The sequence below is a fragment of the Lynx canadensis genome, chromosome D1, assembly GCF_007474595.2.
Source record: "Lynx canadensis isolate LIC74 chromosome D1, mLynCan4.pri.v2, whole genome shotgun sequence".
Classification (NCBI taxonomy): Eukaryota; Metazoa; Chordata; class Mammalia; order Carnivora; family Felidae; genus Lynx; species Lynx canadensis.
Window position 1 is genome coordinate 57,615,557 of NC_044312.2, and position 24,330 is coordinate 57,639,886.

Sequence of the window (24,330 nt, forward strand, 5' to 3'; positions counted from 1 at the left end):
ATATTAAATGGATATACACCAAACAACAAAGCTACAAAATATGTGAGGCAAAAACTAATAGAACTTAAGTGAGAAATAGGTAAACACAATTATATTTGGAGATTTCAACACCCTTCTCTGAACAATTGGTAGAATAACTAGATAGAAAATCAGCAAGGATGTAGAACTCACCAACACCCTCTACCAAAAGATGTTAATTAAAATTTAAAGAATATTGCACCCAACAACAGCAGAATATACATTTTTTAAAATCTTTATATTTATCTTTGAGAGACAGAGAGACAGAGTGTTAGCGGGGGAGGGACAGAAAGAGGGAGACACAGAATCTGAAGCAGGCTCCAGGCTCTGAGCTGTCAGTACAGAGCCTGACACAGGGGCTTGAACTCAGGAGCTGTGAGATCATGACCTGAGCTGAAGTCAGACACTCAACCAACTGGGTCACTCAGGTGCCCCACAGAATATACATTTTTTAAGCTGCCCACAGAACGTATACCAAGATAGACTACATGCTAGGCCATTAAGAAACTTTTTTTTTAGGGACACCTGGGTGGCTCAGCCAGTTGAGCATCTGGCTTCAGCTCAGGTCATGATCTCGCAGTTCATGGGTTCAAGCCCCACATCAGGCTCTGTGCTGACAGCTCAGAGCCTAGAGCCTGCTTTGGAATCTGTGTCTCCCTCTCTCTCTGCTCCTCCCCCGCTTGTGCTCTGTCTCTCTCTCTCTCTTTCAAAAATAAATAAAAACATTTTTAAAAAAATTTTTTAAAAGAAACTTTTTTTTTTTTTACGAATTGGAATCAAATAGTGTGTTCTCTGTCCCAGTGGACTCAAACTAGAAATCAGTAACAGAAAGATAACAGGAATACAGTATACTTAGAAATAATACATAAGTCACAAAGGAAGTCTCAAAGGAAATAAAAAAAGATACATTAAACTGAATGAAAAAGATCATATAATATATCAAATTTTGTGAGATATAGCTAAAGTCACACTGAGAAGGAAAAATTTGCAGCACTACATCCATACACTGGAAAAGAGGAAAAATCTAATATCAATTCTCTGAGCTCCCACATAGAAATTATTTGGAAAAGAAGAACAAAATAAATCCAGAGCAAGCGGAAAGAGGGAAATAATAAAGAGCAGAAATCAATGAAATTAGAAACACAAAAACAATGGAAACAATGAAGCAAAGAGCCAATTCTTTGGAAAAATAATAAAATTGACAAATTTCTAAAAAGACAAAGAAGAGAGAGAGAACACAAATTACCAGTATCAGGAATGACAAAACGGACATCATTACAGACAACATAAGCATTAAGAGGATAATAAGTGAGTACCACAAACAATTCTACATACATAATTTGAAAACTTAGATGAAATAGACCAATTCCTTGAAAAACACAAACTACTATAATTCACCCATATGAAATAGATAATTAAAAAAATTTTTTTAACCTTTATTTATTTTTTTGAGACAGAGAGAGACATAGCATGAACGGGGGAGGGTCAGAGAGAGGGAGACACAGAATCCAAAACAGTCTCCAGGCTCTGAGCTGTCAGCACAGAGCCCGACGCGGGGCTTGGACACACAGACCGTGAGATCATGACCTGAGCTGAAGTCGGACGCTCAACCAACTGAGCCACCCAGGCGCCCCTGAAATAGATAATTTTAACAGACCTATAATTATTAATAAAATTGAATTTGTAATTTTAAAACTTCCCAAATCTCCAGACCCAGATGGTTTCACAGAGATTCTACCAAATGTTTAAAAAAAGAATGAAGACAATCTACACAATCCCTTCCAGAAAACAGAAAAGGAAAAATACTTCACAATTCATTTTATGAATTTAGTATTACCCTATACCAAAACCAAAGAAGCACAAAAAGGGAAAACTTGAAACCAATATCCGTCATAAACTTAGATGCAAAAATCCTCAGCAAAATATTAGCAAACCAAATAGAATGATGTATAAAAAAAAATTATTCACCATAACCAAGGGGGATTTATTCCAGCTATGCAAAGCTAGTCAACATCTAAAATTCAATCAATGATATCTACCACATTAACAGGTTAAAGAAGAAAAAAGCCACATGACAATGTATCATTGCAAAAAAAAAAAAAAAAGCTTTTAACAGGATTCAACACCCTTCATGATAAAAAATAAAATAAAAATTAAAAAAAAAAAAAAACCTCTTAGGGAAACATGAATAGAGGGAAACTTCCTCAACTTAATAAAGACCATCTACAACAAGCCTACAACTAACCGTTTATTTAACAGTGAAAGATAAATGCTTTTCCCCAAAGACTGGAAAAAGGCAAGGAGGTCTGTTCTTACTACTCTTATTCAAAGGCAAAACAAAGGCAAAACAAATCAATTAAATGCATACCCATCAGAAAGGAAGAAAATAGAACTGTCTATTTGCAGATGACAAAATTATCTACTTATCTACATAGAAAATCCTAAAGAATCTACCTACAATTCCTAGGGTTAATAAGTGAGTTCAGCAAGGTATCTTGCAGGATGCAAAATAAACATACAAAACTCAATTGCATTTCTATATATTTGCAATGAACACATGGACACAGAAATTAAAAATACAATACCATTTAGAATTACTCAAAAGAGAAATATTTAGGTATAAATCTAACAAAACATATATAGATTTGTATGCTGAAAAGTACAAAATGTTGATGAAAGAAGTCAAAGAAGATCTAAATAAATGGTGAGACATACCACATTCATAGACTGGAAGACCCGATATAGCAAATATGGCAATTCTTCCTGAATTGATATACACGTTCAATGCAATTCCATCAAGATTTTTCAGATATATACAAGGTTATTCTAAAGTTTATATGGAAATGCAAAAAACTAAAACAATTTAGAATAACTAAAACAATTTTGGAAAAAAGAAGAATAAAGTGGGAGGAATGAGAATATTTGATTTTAAAACCTATTATAGGGGCGCCTGGGTGGCGCAGTCAGTTAAGCGTCCGACTTCAGCCAGGTCACGATCTCGCGGTCCGGGAGTTCGAGCCCCGCGTCGGGCTCTGGGCTGATGGCTCAGAGCCTGGAGTCTGTTTCCGATTCTGTGTCTCCCTCTCTCTCTGCCCCTCCCCCGTTCATGCTCTGTCTCTCTCTGTCCCAAAAATGAATAAACGTTGAAAAAAAAAAAATTTAAAACCTATTATATAGTTACAGCAATCAATAATATATGGTATTGGTGTGGGGAAAGACACATAGTTCAATTAGTGTGGGGATCAATCAGAATCCTGAAATCAGCCCATACAAATGTGCCCAACTCTTTTTTGTGGGTTTTGTTTTGTTTTGGTTTGGGTTTTTTTTGCAATCTCTACACCCAACGTGGGGCTCAAATTCATGACCCCAAGATCAAGAGTTGCATGCTCTTCCAACTGAGCCAGCCAGGCGCCCCTGTGGGTTTTTTTTTTTTTTTTTAACATAAAACAGTCTTTAGTATAATGACTGAAATAAACAAAACATGATTAAAATAATTTTTAAATTATTTATTTTTTAAATTCCAGTATAGTTAACATAGATTGTTATAGTAGTTTCAGATGTACAATATAGTGATTCAACAATTCTATGCAATACTTGGTGCTCTTAGTCCCCTTGACCTTATTTCACACATCCTCCACCCCCAGCCCCACCTCCCTTCTGGTAACTATCAGTTTGTTCTCTATAGTTACAAGCCTGCTTTTTGGTTTGTCTCTTTTTTTCCTCATTCATTTCTTCATTCATTCACTCCACATATGAGTGAAACCATATGGTATCTGTCTTTCTCCGACTTATTTCACTTAGCATTATACCCTCTAGATCCATCCATGTTGTTGCAAATGACCAGAGTTCATTCTTATTTTTATGACTGAGTAATATTCCATTGTATATATAGACCACATATTCTTTGTCCTTTCATCAATCAATGGACATTTGGGTTGCTTACATATCTTGGTTATTGTAAATTATGCTGTGATGAACGTAGGGGAGCGTATATCTTTTCAAATTAGTATTTTCATTTTCTTTGGGTAAATAACAAGTAGTGGAATTACTGGACCATATGGCAATTTTATTCTTAATTTTTTGAGGAAACTCCATACTATTTTCCACAGTGGCTGCACCTGTTTGCATTCCCACCAACAGTGCATGAGGGTTCCTTTTTCTTCACATCCTCACCAACACTTGTTGTTCTTGTTTTGATTTTAGCCATTCTGACAGGTGTGAGGTGATACCTCATTGTTGTTTTGATTTGCACTTCCCTGCTGATGAGTGATATTGAGCATGTTTTCATGTGTCTGATGGCCATCTGGATGTCTCCTTTGGAAATACTTCTGTTCATGTCTTCTGCCCACATTTAATTGGATTATTTGTGTTTTTTTGGTGTTGAGTTGTATTAGTTCTTTATATATTTTGGATATTTACCCCTTATTAGATATATAATTTGCAATTATCTTCTCCCATTCAGTGGGTTGTCTTTTTGTTTTGTTGGTGGTTTCCTTCACTTTGCAGAAGCTTTTTATTTTGGTGTGGTCCCAATAGTTTATTTTCACTTTGGTTTCCCTTTCTAAAGGAGACATGTCTAGAAAAATGTTTCTACAGCTGATATCAAAGAGATTACTGTGTATTTTTTTCTTCTAGGAATTTTATGGTTTCAGGTCTCACATTTATGTCTTAAATATATTTTATTTTTGTGTATAGTGTAAGAAGGTGGTCCAGTTTCATTCTTTTGCATGTAAATGTCCGGTTTTCCCAACACCATCTGTTGAAGAGATTATCTTTTTCCCATTGCATATTCTTGCCTCCTTTGTCATAGATTAATTGACTATATAACCAAGGGTTTATTTCTGGGTTTCCAATTCTGTTCTGTTGATCATGTGTCTAATTTTTTGTTTTTTGCCATTACCATACTGTTTTGACTACTACAGCTTTGTAGTATATCTTGAAATCTGGGATTGTGGTACCTCCAGTGTTGTTTTTCTTTTTCAAGATTGTTTTGGCTATTTTGGCTTTTGTGGTTTCAAACAAATTTTAGTATTATTTGTTCTAGTTCTGTGAAAAATGCTATTGGTATTTGATAGGGATTTATGCCAACTGGTTTTTGACAAAGATGTAAGAGCAATAAATGTTGGAAACAGCCCTTTGAACAAATGGTGCTGGAGCCTGGAATATCCATAGGCAAAACAAAATTTAAAAATAATGACCTAAGTTTCAAAACTTAGGAAAAACACAGGAGAAGGTGATCAGGATCTAGAGGTAGGCAAAGATTAGACCAAAAGCACAATCCACAAAATGAAAAGTAGATAAATTGGACCTCATCACAATTACAACCATTTGCTCTTCAAAAGACCTTATTAAGAGGATGAAAATATAAGCCATAGAGTGGGAGAAGCTATTTACAAACCATTTACAAATCAAAAAGGAGTAGTATTTAGAATATATAAAGAATTCTAAAAACTGAACAGTAAAAAAACACAATTAGAAAACAGGCAAAATACATGAACAGACATTTCATTGAAGAGGATATTCAAGTTGAAAATAAACACATGTAAAGATGTTCATCATTAGCCATTAAGGAAATACAAATTAAAGCCACAAAAAAAATACCACTACACACCCATCAGAATGTCTAAAATAAAAATAGTGACAATGTCAAATGCTGGCAAGGATACAGAGAAATTAGATCACTCATTGCTGGTGGGAATATAAAATGGAACAACTAGTCTGGAAAGCAGTTTGGCAGTTTTTTTAAAAACTAAACGTGCAAGTACATATGACAGCAATTTTACTCCTAGCCATTTATTCCAGATAAATGAAAACTTATGTACACACACACACACACACACACACACACACACACACACCTGTACACAAATGTTTGTAGCAGTTTTATTCAGAATATCTGAAAACTGGAAATAACCTAACCATTCTTCAACAGGGGAATGGATAAACAAATTGTGGTACATCCCTACCATGATATAATACTCATCAATAAAAAGAAACGAACTATTGTTACATGCAACAACAATCAGAAAATTATGCTAAGAAAAAAAAGGGGAAATTCAAAAAATTTATACATTGTATCATTCCATTTATATAACACAGATTTGTGTTTCACAGGAGTTAAATAGTGCAGATAAAAAAGCAGATCATGAGGGATCCTTGTGGTGATGGAAATATTCTATATCCTGACTGTATCAATGTCAATAACCTAATGATGACATTGGCAAGGCATTACCATTGGGTAAAGGGTCCACAAGATCTCTCTGTATTACTCCTCACAACTGCATGTGGGTCTACAATTTTCTTAAAATAAAAAATTAAATATATATAAAAATATTACCTTTGTGGTTTCTCTCTTGTCTGAACCCCAATTGATGCAATTCATCACACTGGGGAATTTCTCTTCTCTTCCTAGTTCACTCCAGTTTGCTGGGAGTTTTAGTCAGGGTATATGTTGATTTTTGCCAACTGCTTTTTTTGCATCTACTGAAAACAATTATATAGTTTTTCTCTTTTATGGTGAATTATACTGATTTTATAACGTTAAACCAATCTTGCATTCCTGGGACACATTACTTTATCATGATGTAATAATCCCTTTATACATTGCTGGATTCAATTTGCTAATATTTGCTTGGGATTTTAATGTCCATATTAGGAAATGTCTTTCAGATACCTAAGGGAGCAATGTTATTAGTTTCTAAAATTAAAAAGATACCTGGGAAAAAATAGTAAAATATTAAAATTTCACAAGGCTGGAGGGTGGTAAACAATAATTTGTTACATTATTGTCTACACTTTCCTGCTTTCTTATTTTTGTTTTTTTTTTTTTCTTTTCTATTGAACAGTCCTTGGCTGCAGCTTGTAAGATAGATTCAGATGATAGATTAAGGACATCAAAACTGGGTTCTTTATGCTATTAGGAATGCAGGGATGGGATAGCCTTATGAATCCTGTTTATCTAGCAATGGGCCTAACAGCACATAGTTGCTACTCAGTAAAAGTTTATTGAAGGAGTCCAAGTTTATTTAAATGGCAATCCAATACAGGGGCATCTGGGTGGCTTAATTGGTTCAGCATCCGACTTCACTCAGGTCATGATCTCACAGTTCTTTTTTTTTTTTTTTTTTTTAGTGTTTATTTATTTTTGAGAGAGAGAGAAAGACAGAGTATGAGCAGGGGAGGGGCAGAGAGAGAGGGATACACGGAACCGGAAACAGGCTCCAGGCTCTGAGCTGTCAGCACAGAGCCTGATGCGGGGCTTGAACTCACGAACCATAAGATCATGGACTGAGCTGCAATCGGACACTTAACCAACTGAGCCACTCAGGCTCTCCATGATCTCACAGTTCTTTAGTTCGTGTGCCGCGTCGGGCTCTGAGCTGACAGCTCAGAGCCTGGAGCCTGCTTCGGATTCTGTGTCTCCCTCTCTCTCTCTGCCCCTCACCCGCTCATGCTCTCTCTCTCAAAAATAAACATTTTTAAAAAATAATAAAATAAATCACAATCCAATACAACATAATGGATGCTGTGGTCCAGACCCACTCTCAGGATCTAGCCAGTCATTTCCCCAGCTTCTGGAAGTAGGTTGCTTATGGTTCATAATTCTTCTCTGGGAATTGCCTTCCACAGAAGGAATGAAACTTGCCAAAAGTTACAGATAGCCTCTATCACTGGTCAATGATAGGATATAAACTACTGGCCCCTGTTCTTTAATTTGGAACAACTCTTAAAGGTCATCCTAGGCTCAGACTATTCTTTGAGGTTGGCTGAGGCCTCTAAAGCGATTGTTTCAGTTTTTCTCCCTCTGCTATCCTGCTTCCATCACTCTCTCGCAGGCGGGGTCTTGACAGTAATCCCCACCTCCTCCCCGCCATAAAATTTCTGCACGTTCACCTGCTTTTCAGAGTCTCTTCATCGGGCATCTCCACCCAGGACACACACTAGCCTATTTTATATTTTTTTCCTAGCACTTATCAATGTGTGAAATAACCTTGTTTATTCGATGCTTTAATACTTGCTTATTTAAGACTGTAAATCAGGCAACTCCACCCAGGACAGACTTTTTTCCCCATACACTGTGCACCACTGTATCAGGCGCCTAGAGCAGGGCCTACAGAACACAAGCAGACCCTAAATACTGGTTGTTGAAATAAATGAATGGAAGAAACACACCTGAGGCTGGGTCTTGGGCTCACAATCTCTCTAGAGCTAGCGGAGCGGCAGCCGGGGAGGGGCCCCGAGTCCCCGCCCCTCCTGGCACGCCCCCCCCTTCCCCGCCCGCCGGCCTAGACAGGGGGCGGGACCTCGCAGAAGGAGCTGCTGACGCGATGTTGCAGCCCGTGGTACGGCTGGTGCGGCTAAATCGGCTGCCCTACGCCGAGCTGCTGGCCCTGCAGGAGCGCTGGTTGCGACGGCTGCAGGCCGAACCAGGCAGTGAGGCCCTGTCGGCGGCTGAGGCGGGCGCGCTCCTGCTCTGCGAGCCCGCGGGGCCCGTATACACATCTGGGCTGCGCGGCGGCCTGACGCCGGAGGAAACTGCGCGGCTGCGGGCCTTGGGCGCCGAGGTACGCGCCACAGGCCGCGGTGGCCTGGCCACTTTCCATGGGCCGGGCCAGCTGCTCTGCCACTCGGTGCTAGATCTGCGACGCCTGGGCCTGCGCCTGCGCACCCACGTGGCTGCGCTGGAGTCGTGCGCGGTGCGCGTGTGCGAGCTCCAGGGCTTGCATGGAGCCCGCGCGCGGCCCCCACCCTACACCGGCGTCTGGCTGGGGGAGCGCAAAGTCTGCGCGATCGGTTAGTGCTATGGGCTAGGGCGGGGCTGGGGGCGGGGCTTGGCAGAACTGGACCAATGGAGGTGAGGGCAAGCGCGGGCTGGAGGAAGTGGATCTGGCGCGGGCTTTAATAAATCAAAATTGCCCGCTGCGTTTGAGTTTTTAAGTCTTCTCACGGATCTCATTTTCGCAGCTCTCAGGAGGGCCTTCAATGGTCATTTCCAATATTCATCTTTTTGAGAAGTGAATTGCCATGTTACTTCCAATGAATCACAATGTCGGGACAATAATGAAGCTTAGTAGTTTTCAAACTTTTTTTTTAAACAACTTACTCTGTTAAAAGACATTTTCTGGAATTTCCATAATTGCAGCAGCTGTGGAGCCACACACTCCTCTCCAGCTTTGTCCCCCTCCCCCGATCTGTGCACAACCCCTTGAATGCTCAAAAACAAAGCTGGAAAACCAGTGATCCAGTCCAGTTCCTTCATGTGTACCGAGGGGGATCTTGAAGCCCAGGGAGGAAAGGTATCTACTCTGAGACCCTTTGACTTGTCTTGCAGGAGTCCGCTGTGGAAGGCACATCACGTCCCACGGCCTGGCTCTGAACTGTTGTACAGACCTCGTGTGGTTTGAGCACATCGTCCCCTGCGGGTTGGTTGGGACAGGCGTCACCTCTCTGAGTGAGGAACTCCAACGGCACGTCAGTGTGGATGAAGTAATACCACCTTTCCTTGAGGCCTTTAGGGAGACCTACAAATGCACATTTATCTCAGAGGACAGCCCCAACTAAAGGATGTTCATGTTATCACAGCTGGGAGGTTGTGCTTGAAAAGCACCAAGCCTGACTTGGAGTCACTGAAACCCAGATTCTAGACCTGGCCCTGTCATTCACTCACCATGAGACTATGAACAAATTATGAGCCCTTAGCATTGTTTCCATATGTGTCCTGGTTTATTTATATCTTCTCATCTACCTCAGATATAGTAGATTTGAAAACATTTTGAAAAGCAACACATGCTATATAAATGTAAGACATTAGCACTGGTATTGACAACATTTTCTCAACTGAGAGAAACTCAGACGTAATCAGTTCTCAAATATTTATTGCTTCCTAAATACTGTATTTAATTGGACAATTCTGAGATCCAGTTCCTTTGACTTTATAGGAATCATACCTCTGGATAGCCCAGGTGAAGGTAATGTGGTGGGGTGCTTTTTCATTCTCAAGAGATCTAGGTGCTTTCTGCAATGGAAGGAAAAAAGGGAAGGGATCTTCAAAGAACAAAATGAGATTTTGCCTTCCTGGGTTGGATTCTCCAAGCCCAATAGCTATTTTTAGTTAGGTAACCTGAGCTAGACCAGAGCCAGGGAAAAGACCAGAGGAATATCTTACATTATACAAATGTCAAAGGTAGAAGTAAGTTTTCCTTAAGTGAGATCCCTAAATTTATAAAGCTGTGTAATTATTCATTGCTATGCAACAAATCACCCCAAAATGTAATGGCTTAAAACAATAAACATTGTCTCATATATATTCTGTGGGTCAGGAATTTGGGAGAAGCTTAGCTGGGTGGTTCTGGGTGGAGATCTCTTATGAGGTATAGTCAAGATGTCAGCTGGGGCAGCCATCATCTGAAGGCTTGACTGGGATTGGAGGATCACTTTCAAAGATGGTTCACTCTGATTCGTTGGTACTGGTTGTTGACAGGGGGCCTGGGTTCTTCACCATGTGAGCCGCCCCATAGAGCTGCTTTTTCTCCTGGAGCAAGTGATGCCTGAAAGAGACAAGGTGAAGCCAAAATGTCTTATGACCCAGCCTTGGAAGTTACAGAGTCATTTCTACAGTCTCCTAATACGGGAACCCTACTCAGTGTGGAAGAGACTGCACAGGGTGATGGGAAGTAAAGATCTTTAGGACTACCTTAGAGACTGGCTACCACAGGCAGTTAGGGTGGAAAGATCCTTGAATGAGAAGACAGGTGATCCAGGTTGCTTTTTGAGCAAGTCGTTTACCCTCTCTGCACTTCAGTTTGCCCTACACAAGCACTATTCAATAGAAATACAACGTGAGCCACATTGTAATTTTATGTTTTCTAGTAGCCACATTAAAAAGGAAAAATAAACAGGTGACATTAATAATACTTTAATTAACCTAATAGACCCCAGATATTGTCAGTATAAAAATGTTTTACATTCCTTTTCTCCATACTATATCCAGATATTCAGTGTGTATTTTCCGCTTTATAGCACATCTCATTTTGGAGTCATCATACTTCGGCTCTTCAGTAGTCACATGTGGCTAGAGGCTACCACACGGTAAAGTTCAGCTTTAGGTAATATGGTATCTAAAGTCCTTTTTTGAGCTTCCAGTATCCTGTGGCCCCACTGCCTTGGAGAAGAAAGAGGAGTTCTCCCACTTCTGGGGCACACAGTTTATATCAGTTATTGAAGCTGGAAGAGAATTTGGAGGTATGTTCCTGTCTCCTCATTGTACAGAGATGAAACCAAGACTTTGGAAAAAACTTGCTCAAGACCACACAGTAAGTTAATCACAAAGCTAGGACTGGGTCCCAAATATAAGCCCATCTCTCATGCTCTTTTCCTGCTCTGCATACTGACTTAGAGCTCAGGGTAATATGCTTTCCGTCATGGACACTTGGTCAGTATTCATGGATTGCTAGTTTGTCCACCCGTCATTAACCTATATTCTTTCTAGGCCTTTTATTTCCCTCCATGGAGCCAACAGTACTGTTGTAGGAATGTGGGAGGTGAGTAGTAGTTGATAATTACTTTGTAGTATTACTGCCAAGAAGGAAAACAATTATTCCCGGGAAAAGTGGAGTTAGGTTCTCATGGTTGGAAGGCTGTGCATAGTGTTGCTCCCCATCTAGTACTCGACTCCCCTCTCTAGCAACCCTAGCAACTGACCATAAAGCCTGATCTTGAATACCTCCAGAGACTGGTAAAGAAACATTCACTCCATTTATTTTTGGTACCAGGTACTGTGTTAGCCCTCTTAAGTACATTCTCTCATTTAGCAACTGGATCACTGGGAATCGTTCTGCATGGTGTAGTGACTAAGTTACCTGGCCTTCCTGAGCCTCTGTTTCATTAGGCTCAAGGCTTGGCACAGAATAGGCAGCGGGAAATGTATGGTAGTTATTAATGTTCACCAAATATTTCAGGCAGGGGGCACCTGGGTGACTCAGTCAGTTGAGCGTCCGACTTCAGCTCAGGTCATGATCTCACAGCTTGTGAGTTCGAGCCCTGCATTGGGCTCTGTGCTGACAGCTCAGAGCCTGGAGCCTGCTTCAGATTCTGTGTCTCCCTCTCTGTCTCCCCCTAACCCACTCGCATTCTGTCTCTGTCTCTCTCAAAGATAAAATAAACATTAAAAAAAATTTTTTTAAAAACATTGCAGGCAGGATGGTACTTTGTGGCTCCCTTGTGGTTGGGTGGAGCCAAGTAACTTGTTCTGGTCAATGAGTTATGAATGGAGGGGGCATGCCACTTCTGAGCTGGAGCATTGAATTGCTGGTGTCAGACCGCTTGGGGTTTCTCTTTCCCTCTGGAACGGTGACCAACAGCATTCAGGATAGCGGCTGCTTCCGGAGGGACTGCAATGAGCAGAGGCCCCTGCTGCTGCTGGACAGGTGGTATGGTTAAGCCACTGAAATGCAGGCGTTGTTCATTACCACAGCATAATCTAGCCTATTCTGACTGATATAATACATATATAGTAATTAGGAGTCTTGTATTTGCAAATGTAGAAACCCCACTCAAGTTCACTTATGCAAAAATAAATAGATAGATAGATAGATAGATAGATAGATGAATAAATGAATGAATGAATAAATAAATAAAATAAATAGTGACAATGGAGGCATTATTGGAAAAGGTACTGGGGAGGGCCTCATAAAATGCAAGCGTAGGTCTGCCACTGGGCTCAAGAACAGAACTGGAGCACGTAGCCCTTTAGGAGCCCAGATAGTCTTCTCTCCTATTCCCTGCCAGGCTTTTTGGTGTCTGCTTCATTCTATCTGGCTTCAGTCCAGCTTTCTCTGTTTCCCAGGCTGCATGGTGGAAGATGGCTGCTGCTGCTGCTGTCATCCATTAATATTGGAGTAGTCAAGGAAAACCCCCAGGTTTCTGGCTTGAGCAACAAGGTGGATGCTAGAGGTATTGCTCGGATGGGAAACACTGGGTGGGGACTGAGTTTGGAGAGGAAGATAACTCGTTCAGTTTTAGGTAAATCAAGTTTGAAACACTTTTGGGAGATGCAAGTGGAGAGGACCAAGAGGCAGTGGATTTGTGGATCTGGAGCATGGGTGTGATGAGTTATGTTTTAGGTCTGGAGACAGAAGAGGAGGGCAGAAGACTGACAAATGTGAGGCATGGGCGAGGAGGGGCAGGCAAGGAGGCACAAAGGCAGTAGGCAGAGAAATAGTTGGGGGCCCAGAATGAAACAACAGGCAATCTCATTCACTCCTCTGGCAGCAGAGCAGTCTAGGTAGGATTATTTTTATTTTTTATTTTATTTTTTTAAATTTTTGTTAACGTTTTATTTATTTTTGAGACAGGGAGAGACAGAGCATGAACAGGGGAGGGTCAGAGAGAGGAAGACACAGAATCCGAAACAGGCTCCAGGCTCTGAGCTGTCAGCACAGAGCCCGACACGGGGCTCGAACTCACGGACCACGAGATCATGACCTGAACCGAAGTCGGCCGCTTAACCAACTGAGCCACCCAGGCGCCCCTAGGTAGGATTATTTTAAGGGTGAGAAAACCAAGGCTCAGCAAGGCTAAGTGACTTGTTTGAGGCTATGCAGTTAGTAAGAAGCAGAGTCAGTCCCCGGCTCCCAGGCTGGGTCTCTCCACTCTTCTACAGTAGCCTCTGAAGGGTGAGCATGCCAGGCATCCTGGAAGAGCCAAGCCTTCAAGAACAGGTGGGCTGTGGGTCAGCAGAGCCAAGAGGATGCAGAGCAAAAGGTCAGAGTAGGATTGAGGCCAGGCCTGTGGGATCAGGTCAAGCCACTGCTGTGGGTTCCTGGCTCTTCTTCCTGCCTGGACAGAGCCCACCTCCGGTTTCCCACAGGGGCCCTTCCTCCAGGAAGGAAGCTGAGCGTACGAAGAAGGATATTTAGCACCTCCAGAGGCCTCTTCTTGTTTGTGCAGAATCTTTTCCCCATAAAGAGATTGTTCAGGGTCTGGTAAATGAGTGTTAAACATAAGGTTGTGACCAGCTGCTGTGTCTGGTTCAACATCTTGTTCCTCCAGTGAGGCTGGCAAGAAACCAAATCAAACCAGCTCTTGGCACTGTGACCCAGTACACCTTACTTCTTGGGGAAAGCCTCTCTCTGAAAGCCCTATGGAAATCAGATCTTTGCAATCTCAGTCTGATTTTCCTTTTTGCCAAATTACAATTTGCCATACATATAACCCTACCGTATTGTAACACCTATAAAATTGAAAAAGAAAACAATACTTGCACTCCCACCTGACAACACATCCCGTCCATTTGCATGTCTCTAGTACTTTAGCATGAACAGACATTTTATGTACTTGTATTTTATGTACTTGTAATTATGTGGGTACAATTATGTACCAAATGTAACCAAACATTACATACATTTTCCCACATTGCTACATAATCTTTATAGTTATATTTTTGAATGTCTTAATTTTGTTTTCATTTTGCTTAAAACTTAGAATTTAATGTTTTTTAAAATATAGGTAATGCATGCACATGGGATAAAATTAAAAAGGTACAAAATGGTAGCACTGAAATGTAAGTCTTGCTCTTATTCTTTTCCCCTGTAAACTCAGTTTCTTTCCTGGAGGCCCAAATGGTGGTAAATTCTTTTTTATATACTCCAGAGATATTTTATGCATCTGTAAGTATGCATGATTATATATATACATTCTTTTTCATATAGTAACATACTATAGACACAGTATTGCACTTTGCAGACTGTTTCAGATCAATATATAAAGAGCAACCTCATTTTTAAAAGTGACTACAGAGTATTCCACTCAGTGGATTTCCTATGACTTATTTAGCTAGGATCCTATTGAGGACATTTAGGTTATTGCTAATCTTTTGCTTTTACAAACAAGGCTGCAGTGAAAATCCTTATAAAAGTGTGTGTGTGTGTGCGCACGCACGCGTGCGTGCCTGTCTGTCCTTCTGTCTGTGTGTATGTGTTACATCACACATGGTGAGTACATGGGTTGCATTTTTAGAAGTGATTTTCTGAATCGAAGGATATGTGTGTTTTTATTTTAATAGATATTGTCATATTGCCTTCCATAAAAGTTATACCAATTTATACTCCAATAATGTACAAGGGAGATGCCTGAATTTTAAATGTTCCAGCATTTTAGGGGCACCTGAGTGGCTCAGTCAGTTAAGCCTCCGACTCTTGACAGCGGCTCAGGTTGTGTTATCGCCGTGGTGAGATGAAGTCCTGCATCAGGCTCTGTGCTATCAAATTCTCTTTCTCTCTCTCTCTCTTTGCCCCTCCCCCACTTGCACTGTCTCTCTCAAAATAAATAAATAAATTGAAGGTTAAATGTTCTAGGATCTTAGGTTTTTTCTCATTTTTGAAATTTTTTTGGTATAAAATCTTTTTAGCATACAACAATGAACCCCCACGTACTCATCATGCCCCTAAAGCAGTCATCAACTCATGGCCAGTCTTAGTTTGTCTAAACTAGTACCTACTTCCTGCTTTCTCCCTGGATTATTGTGAAGCAAATCATAGATACCATATTATTTCACCCCTAAATATTTCAGTATGTATTCCCCAAAGATAAGGACTCAAAAAAAAAAAAAAAACAAACCCCACAATAGCATTATTACACAGGAAAAATACTTCAGTATCAACAAATATTCCCCAAATGTTTGCTTTTTTTTTTACACTTGGTTTGTTCAAATCAGGATTCAAACAAGGTCTGCACACTGCATTTGTCATGTCTCATAAGTGTCTCTTTAGTCTCTTTTCACCTACAGATTACTCCCACAACTTTAAAAAAAATCTTTTTCTCCTGTGTTTCCTGAAGATTGAAAGGTGAAACCAGACACTTGATCTGATTCAGGTATGGTTTCTTTTGGGCAAGTTGGCTTCATGGGTGGTGGAGTGTTCTTAAGGCACACAGTATGTTTTTCCTTTTTTTGTGATGATCATTCCCTAGATCCATTAATTTGTTAGGAGTTTATAAAATGTAATACTCTGATTCTGTCATGCCTTCACTTACTAGCTGGAGTATGGTTATAGAACTCAACAAGATCAGTGGCATTAGTGTTGTTATTGGCATTTTATTAGTTTTTTAGTTCTTTTCATATTCACTAACAGTCTGTATTGAATACAAAATTATATATAAAAGATTTACTTTTTTTTAACGTTTTATTTATTTTTGAGACAGGAAGAGACAGAGCATGAACAGGGGAGGGTCAGAGAGAGGGAGACACAGAATCTGAAACAGGCTCCAGGCTCTGAGCTGTCAGCACAGAGCCCGACGCGGGGCTTGAACTCACGGACCGCCAGATCATGACCTGAGCTGAAGTCGGCCGCTTAACCGACTGAGCCACCCAGGTGCCCCTAAAAGATTTACTTTTATGGTTGCATTAGTTTTTACCGAGTTTAAATCTGAACATATTTAGATTGCCAACACTGACTGCCTCAATAATTTTGGGGGGATCCATACGTTATTCAAATTCAAGAGACACAGGTATAAGACTAAAGTGTTTTTTGCAGTTTACCTAAATTGTGAGGTTTTCTAATCCAGAGACTGTTCGTGTTTCTACCCGAGTACCTGGCATGTAAAAGGAAGCAGGTTTAATGTCTATGTTACTGTGAAGAATTTCCTACAGCCTCCACATTTGGTTCTTTTGTTGATGGATATGGATATCAGGTCTGTGAAGCAGTCACAGTGGCCATGCTCACAGCTTCCAGCTCTTTCAGATATGGAGCAGGCAGCTTCCATTCCTGAGTGATTCTGATTGTGAGAAAGTTAGTCCTCACTCTAAACTGAAACTTACCTCTGACACTGTCATAATTCTACCCCCTGCAAGGCCTCCTCTGAGAGTCCTTTCCTGGCCTCATTCTACATCCCCCTCAAAAGGCAGTAACCACAGCGTGTTATAGTTACTTGTTTCCATGTCTGACTGTGAGCTCTCCAGGCAGGGACTGTAGCTGCATCCTCTGTGGCCTCCTCGGGACCTGCCCAGGGCCTCATGCAGAAGAGGTGCCCAGAAATGGCCTGTTGAGTCAGCAAATGAATTCTTTCCCGGGAATGGTCTCTTCTTCATGTTTTCTTTCCTGATTCTTCTGTTCTTCACAGAACGTGGCTTCCAGACTCCGCACCCCTGCCCTTATCTCAATAGGCCTTAATTGGCTAATGTGCCTTTAATCTGTGTTGCTTGGAATTGAAGATAACATGGCTGGTATGGTCTGGCCAGTGTGAGGTCTGTCAGCCTATGCTGGGCCTTGAGGAGGATGGATCCGACTTGGTTCCTGTCTTCAGGGAGCTCATAGCTTTGTGGAGGAGACACACCTGTAAAAACAATTCACAATAAACTGTCACAAGTACCATGAGAGAAGTTTGCACAGGGTACTGTGGAAACATAAAAGAAGTGACAGATTTTAAAAGGGAGGAGGGGGGGCAGAAAAGGCTCAAGGTGACATTGAATTAGAATTCTAGGTTCTAAGTAAGAAAAAAACCAGCTCAAACTAGCTCAAATGAAAAGAGTATCTTAGAACTCAAAACTAAACAAGTCTGGGGCTAGCTTCAGGCACAGATTGATCCAGGAGGAGGTAGCATGTAAGGGGGGAGTTAGCCAGCCCCCGGAGGAAGGTGCTCCAGGCAGAGAGACTAGCACAGCAAAGGCCTGGAGAGGATAGAGAGCAGGTGGGTATTTGAGGAAATGCAGGTTGTCTTCCTGCCTCTTTCTAGGGTGAACAGCCTGCGTTCACAGCCTCCCCCATATTCCTTCATTCTCCTACTCCCTCCCTCCGCCCCCTGCGTGTAGAGCAGGATAAAGAGGAATGGGGCAGGCTCTCACCCATCAGACTGCTGCCACTGCCTGTACTCTCTCCCACTTGCCCTTCTAGGTGCTCACCACCCTTCTCCACTACCACAGGCCTCCTTGCTCTGGAGCTCCCATCTGCGTTAGAGCAAAGGGAGACAGTGGTAGACGACTATAAGGAAGGGAGGGAGTAGGGGCAGAGAAGGATATTTATTTCCTCAGCTCTCTCCCTGCTGGGTCAGCATGGGTTGGGTACAGCCTCTACCAAAAGCCACAGCTCCAGCCTGCTGCCCTCTGCAGTTTCCTGTAACCCCTTCCTCCCCTGCTCTCTGAGCCTAGCCACTGTGTCTCTCTCTCCACCCTGGCTAGCCAGGGGGGTGGCACCATTGCTTGCTGGTTTCCTGAACCTTCCTCATACTCTCTTCAAATTACCCAGTTTCAGGGAGCCGTCTGTTTCCTACCAGAATGCTGACACCCAGCTCTCACCTGCAGCCAGAGGTGGGCTGGGGGCACGCTGGGCCCTGTGAAGTACTGGGTTCCTGTGAGGGGATAGCATTACTCAGGTCAACTCCATTCCACCACAGACGCCTCTCTCCAGCCTGACCCACAGGGATCCAAGGCTGTGCTAAGCATTTTACACGCTTTATGTCAACTTCACAGCAAATAACAAACCCACAAGGTTGAATTACTGACTGTTTTACAAAGAGGAAAAGCGGCTCAGCTGAAGGTTTGCCCAAGTTCACAGTTAGTTAGAGGCAGTCCATGGTTTGAAGTCAAGTCTGGACTTCAAAGGCCATGTGTTAAACAGCACTCCTATGACCCCCACTCCGCTTTCCTCATAGGTCAAGGGAAAGAACCAAATGAGACAGTTGGTGCTTTTGAGTTGCTGAAAAGCCAACACACCTGGTTGGCCTGAGAACTGTGCTATGTCACATCCCTCCCAAGAAGGCCAGGCTGAGTTTTTGACGGAGTACTGGAAGGTCAGAGCTGGCAGGGGACCCAGAGATCAGACAACCTCATCCCCTCCTATGCCCAGGAGGAAACAACCCCAAAAAGGACAAGTGGTTCCTCTTAGGTCCCACATTCCTGCAGGAACCAGAATTCGAATCCAGACGGTCTGCAGACATCCCGTAAACATATCAGCAAGAAGGATGTAGCATTCCCCTCAGAGAAGAGTTCAGAAGAGAGAAAAACAGTGGAGATTAGGATGGGGGGTGGGGAGGAGCTGATTTCTGGACTATAGGATTTCAGATTTGGGGAATGCAAGGCATGTCAGAGCCCATCTAGAAAATTTCCCTGATAGCAACTCTGAAAAGGAAACCCTGCTTGCACACCTCTCCAGTGATGGGAAGCGTATTCTGGCCAGAGGCAGCCTGTTTCTTGTTCCCAGTGAGCGGAGATCTGGGTCCTGTGACTCCCCCGTCCCTAAGCACAGTTCTGGGTCTTCTCTGGGACCCATAGAACATGTCCACTCCCTCTGCCCCAGATGTGTGAGCTGTGCTCACAGCACACTTAATCCCCACTTCTCACTTTTACATGGCTGTGAATCTCTGGGTGTCCTCCTCCCTCCTCCCTGTCTGCTCACTTAAATGTCCATTTACCCTACTTCCCCTAATAACACCCATATCTTCCTTAGGAATTGTACTCCCACCAACTTTATGTTTGTGTGTTATTTTTTATTAAGGTGTAATTGGCATAGAACATCATGGTTTCAGGTGTACAAATAATGATTTGCTCTTTATATGCATTGCAACTTGATCACCACTTTAAGTCTAGTTAACACCTTACATAGTTCCAAACTTTTTTTTTCCAGTGATGAGAAATTTTAAGAACTACTCTCAGCAGCTTTCAAATATGCAACACAGTATTAGTGACTATAGTCACCGTGCTGTACATTATGTCCCTGTGACTTGTTTACTTGATAACTGGAATTTGCACCTTCTGAACACCTTCACCCATTTCTCCCACCCAAGTTTATGTGGTTTGAGTAAAGGTGACACGTCTGCCAGCCTCTTTCCCTGGCTTTCTGTGACTGGTGCAGAGATGGGCACTGGGCCTCTTTTAGGACAATACGAGTCAGACCCAGACTTCTGCCAGGAGGGTTGTGGGGGAAAGGAGCTCTTCCTACTGGCTTTGCAGACAGAACAGAGTGTATACATGGAACTGCAGACAGCCATTCTGTCACCACAAAGTGCGATCCTGCCTGAGAAGGGAGCAATAGTGAGAGAAGCAGAGCCAAAAGATTCAAATAGCTTCATGAAGACATCATCTGAGCTCCTGGATCTAGCCATGCCTGAAGTCAGTCCTCTGGTTGTTGTAATTACATGAGCCAATAAATACCATTTTCTACTTAAGTCCGTTTGAGCTGCATTTTCTGTCTGTTGCAACTATGACTCCTGACTGAGACACTCACTTCCTCTGTACATCTCAGTCCTAACTTATCCTACTTTCTTCTGCCTTCTTTTATTGTTTAAATCATAAGATTTAAACGTCCATATTCATACCACTATGAACAACATGCCCTCATTAATAGTTATTCTTTATGTAACACTTGCTGTGTGCCAGGTACCAGCTAAAGCACTTTAGAAATAATATCTTACTGCAATTCACAGATGTAACTACTTTTATCCCCATTCTACAGATAAGGAAACTAAGACTCAGAGAGGTTAAACTCTCACAGTCAATAAGTGTCAGGGCTAGGATTCAAACCCAGCTCTGTTGGACCCCAGAGGCAGTGTTCTGGACCAGCTGCTTCCCAGGACATAGCACGTGTGAGGGTGAGATGGGGAGAAGATGCTATGGAGATCTTTAGTTTCCTGACACCACACCATCCCACCCTTGCTGTACCTCTTCCAGTGCTCTTTTCACTGCTCTGTGCTGCTTGCAGAGGCAGGAGAAAAGTGATGCTCGGAAAAAGGAGACAAAGTGTTCTGAGGGTCAAACTGACAGGCCAAAAGGAGACAACTCACAGAAGTATGGGCTGCTGATGGGTAATGGCATAAAATAACTTGATGTGACCATTAAGCTTCCTCTGTGTTTCATGCTGTATTTTCCCTGGTAACCCAGGCTTTTAGCACTGTTGACAAATACAATCTGTGCTCACCCTACCTCTGAACCCTTCTCCCCCAACCTACTAGACAGACATTGAGTTATATCCTGTGTATTCTATGGTGAAAAAGACACACCTGGTTCTGAAGGGGCACATGCACTAGAAAGTTAATAACAGAGCTATCAACAATAGCCAAAGTATGGAAAAAGCCCAGATGTCCATCGATGGATGAATGGATAAAGAAGAGTGATATATACTACAATGGAGTATTACTCAGCAATCAAAAGGAATGAAATCTTGCCATTTGCAACTACGTGGATAGAACTAGAGGGTATTATGCTAAGTGAAATTAGTCAGAGAAAGACAAATATCATATGGCTTCACTCATATGTGGAATTTAAGATACAAAACAGATGAATATAAGGGAAGGGAAGCAAAACTAATATAAAAACAAGGAGGGGGACAAAACATAAGAGACTCATAAATATGGAGAACAAACTGAGGGTTACTGGAGGGATTGTGGGAGGGGGGATGGGCTAAATGGGTAAGGGGCATTAAGGAGGACACTTGGTGGGATGAGTACTGGGTATTATATATTGGGGATGAATCACTGGATTCTACTCCTGAAATCATTATTGCACTCCATGCTAACTAACCTGGATGTAAATTTAAAAATTTTTTAAAAAGAAAGAAAGAAAGAAAAAGATACACCTGGACTGTATTCTTGTAGTGCCTACAGTCTGATGGGGAAGGCAGACCCCATGTCAGTACACAGCTAAATAGGAGACTAGGTTGAGTTCTCTGAAGAAAACAAACAGGAAACTGGATTGATAATCGTTCCATTTACTGAGAGAATGAAGACTGAGGGGAGCCAGGGAAGGAAGTCAAGGGTTCCAACCCCAATATGTCATCCAGAGATGTCAAGTAGGTAGTCAGATATAGGAGTCTAGTGTTCAGGGGAGAAGTCTAGTCTAGAGGTTTAAAAAGCATCCTATTATCCTTCCAGGCTTTCTCAGGTTCTATCTCTTCTTGGAAGTTTTCCCTGATAACGTAATTCCTAGTGATCTCCCCTTCATGACATTGATTCATTGATTCATTGATTCAACAAATTCTCAGTAAGATCTACTCTGTGTAGACTCAGTGTTGGCTACTGCCCTCGAGGAGTGTATGTTCTAAGTGTGGAGTCAACATACAAAGTGGACAATTATAAGACAGACTGGTAAGTCCTGTGTTCAAGGGAAGTGCAAGGGGCTGCAGGAGAATGGGCCTGTGTATCAGCCAGGTTCTGCAGGAAGCAAATGGCCATCTCAGGTCAGTAATTTGAGGAGGCTCTATTCAAAGAGGTGGGCAGAGAGTAGGGAAACCACAAGGATCATGAAGTACCCTGGGGCTTGAAACATTTGGGCATCATTACCTCCCCAGGCCTGCAGGGGAGAGGGAAGAGGGTGGTTACAGGAACGCGGAAACAAGTAGAGCTCTGAGATAGGGCTGACAGAAGCTGGGAGCTTCAGCTGAGGAATGCAGCAAGAGAAACAACAGAAAAAGATTTTTTTTTAAGTTAAATATATCAGATGATGTTAAATGTTACTGAAAAACCAGGCAGAGAAGGGGGTTAGGGAGGGCAGCGGTAAGGAGGGACTAGGATTTGTATATGGGATGGTCAGGGAAGACCTCAGCCAGAAGGTGGCACTTGAGCAAAGACTTAAAGGAGGTGTTATCTCCAGGTGAGTCTTTCCCTGACCCCTTCAATCATCCCACCCCACTCCCCTGCCCAACCTGTCCTTAGGTCAGGGCCTTGTCTCCAATTTCTTTGGATTTGAGAGTCCCCTGAAGGCTGTTCTCAGACTATGGTCTCCCTGAGACAGAAACTCTGTTCCATCCTTTCTTTTCTCATCTAATAACAATAGGAGCTGCCACCTATTAAGCACATGCATCACGCTGGACCCAGCTCTGGGCCCGTTACACACATTGGGTCATCTGAGCTTCGTTGCAAACCTGCAAGGCACAGAAAAAGAAAATGAGGCATCTCAGTCCACTCTCCAAGAACCCCTTAGGCACCTGGCTTCTCTAACACGGTTCCTGCTCCATTCTCACTCCAGAGCAGGGGAAGTGGAGGACAGACCTTAAATTTCTGAAGGACCAAAAAAAGGAACGAAAACTAGGCATACACTTTATGTCTCCAGTGGGCACAAGGACCAAAGGGTAGAAGTAACTAGGAGGCAGTTTTTGTCAAAACGTGAAAACATCCTAACAATCAGAACTTTGGCTCCTCAGAAGCAATGAGCTGCTTGTCACTAACGGTGTGCCAGAGAAGCTGGACAATCTCATGTCAAAAATGAAATGTAGGTGGGGCACCTGGGTGCCTCAGTCCATTAAGCAGCTGACTTCAGCTCAGGTCATGATCTCGCAGTCCATGGGTTCCAGCCCCACGTTGGGCTCTGTGCTGACAGCTCAGAGCCTGGAGCCTGCTTCAGATTCTGTGTCTCCCTCTCTCTCTGCCCTTCACCCATTCGCACTCAGTCTCTGTCTCTCAAAATAATAAATAAACATTTAAAAAATTTTTAATAAAATATAGGGGATTCTTAGGTGAGGGATTTGACCAGATAACTCCAAGGGTCCTTCCAAGTTAGGTTCTATCACTAAATGATTCTAGAACTCTAAGATGGTGTGATTTTAAGTCTATGATTCTAGAATTTTATTAAAACGAGATAATCCTTATCCTCAAAGAACTTGCAATCTAGTAGATGAGGTGGGCAAATAGTTACTTTTGATAAGCGTAATAAAAAGTCCTATAGAGTAAATGCAAGGCCCTGGCAGAATGGGGAAGGAACCAGGACTGTTTCCTCAAGGCTGATCTTAAGAACCACTCACGTCAGAATCATTGGGAATCTTTTTTTTTTTTTTTCTTTAAATGTTTATTTCTGAGCTCCATTCCAGATCTCCTGGATTGGAACTTCTGGTGTGGCATCCAAGTCTACTTTATAAGAATGAGCTCCTAGGTGATTCTTAGGCAGACGGAAATTTGGTACTGCATGCCCAGAGTCAGGATGACTTTTCTGAGAGGTGATAATTGGACTGAGGAAAAGAAGTAGCTGGGTCAAAATACGTAACCACAGAAATAAAATGGCAGTACTGTGTTTTGATAAAGAATAGCAGTTTTGTACAGCATTCCCTCCATGTGGTAGATCTTTTCAAAATGATAGCACTTCTTAAATACAACCTGAGATTCTGTGATAAGGGCCTCAGATATCCTGGAACAGATCTTTGTTTACAAGGGAGCAAGAGCTGGTCTCAGTTTATCATTAATTAGTCCAAGGTGGGAGGCTGTTAAAGAGGGCTCTGATAAGGACTCCCACAGAGTCCCTGAGAGGCTATTCTCTGCCACTGTCCACTCTGCTGCCCATAGCCTCCTGGTCCTCATTTTCCAGCTGCCCCTGGCTGCTTATCTTTTCTGGAGCCTGCA

At 42.2% G+C, this 24,330-nt stretch overlaps 1 protein-coding gene and 1 long non-coding RNA gene across 2 annotated transcripts in view; one reads left to right on the forward strand and one right to left on the reverse strand.

Moving 5' to 3' along the window:
• The first annotated feature begins 8,345 nt into the window (after positions 1-8,345).
• LIPT2 (lipoyl(octanoyl) transferase 2) lies at positions 8,346-10,324 on the forward strand. The gene is made up of 2 exons (XM_030330948.1): positions 8,346-8,811; positions 9,350-10,324. The coding sequence occupies exons 1-2, from the start codon at positions 8,346-8,348 to the stop codon at positions 9,577-9,579; spliced, it is 696 nt and encodes a 231-aa protein (XP_030186808.1). The 3' UTR covers positions 9,580-10,324.
• A 6,238-nt stretch (positions 10,325-16,562) lies between these two features.
• The window catches only part of LOC115524571, a 66,904-nt gene continuing 59,136 nt past the window's right edge, over positions 16,563-24,330 (reverse strand). The window contains exon 2 of the long non-coding RNA XR_003972143.1: positions 16,563-17,346. This is a non-coding gene — a long non-coding RNA (uncharacterized LOC115524571). The remainder of the gene's footprint in view (positions 17,347-24,330) is intronic.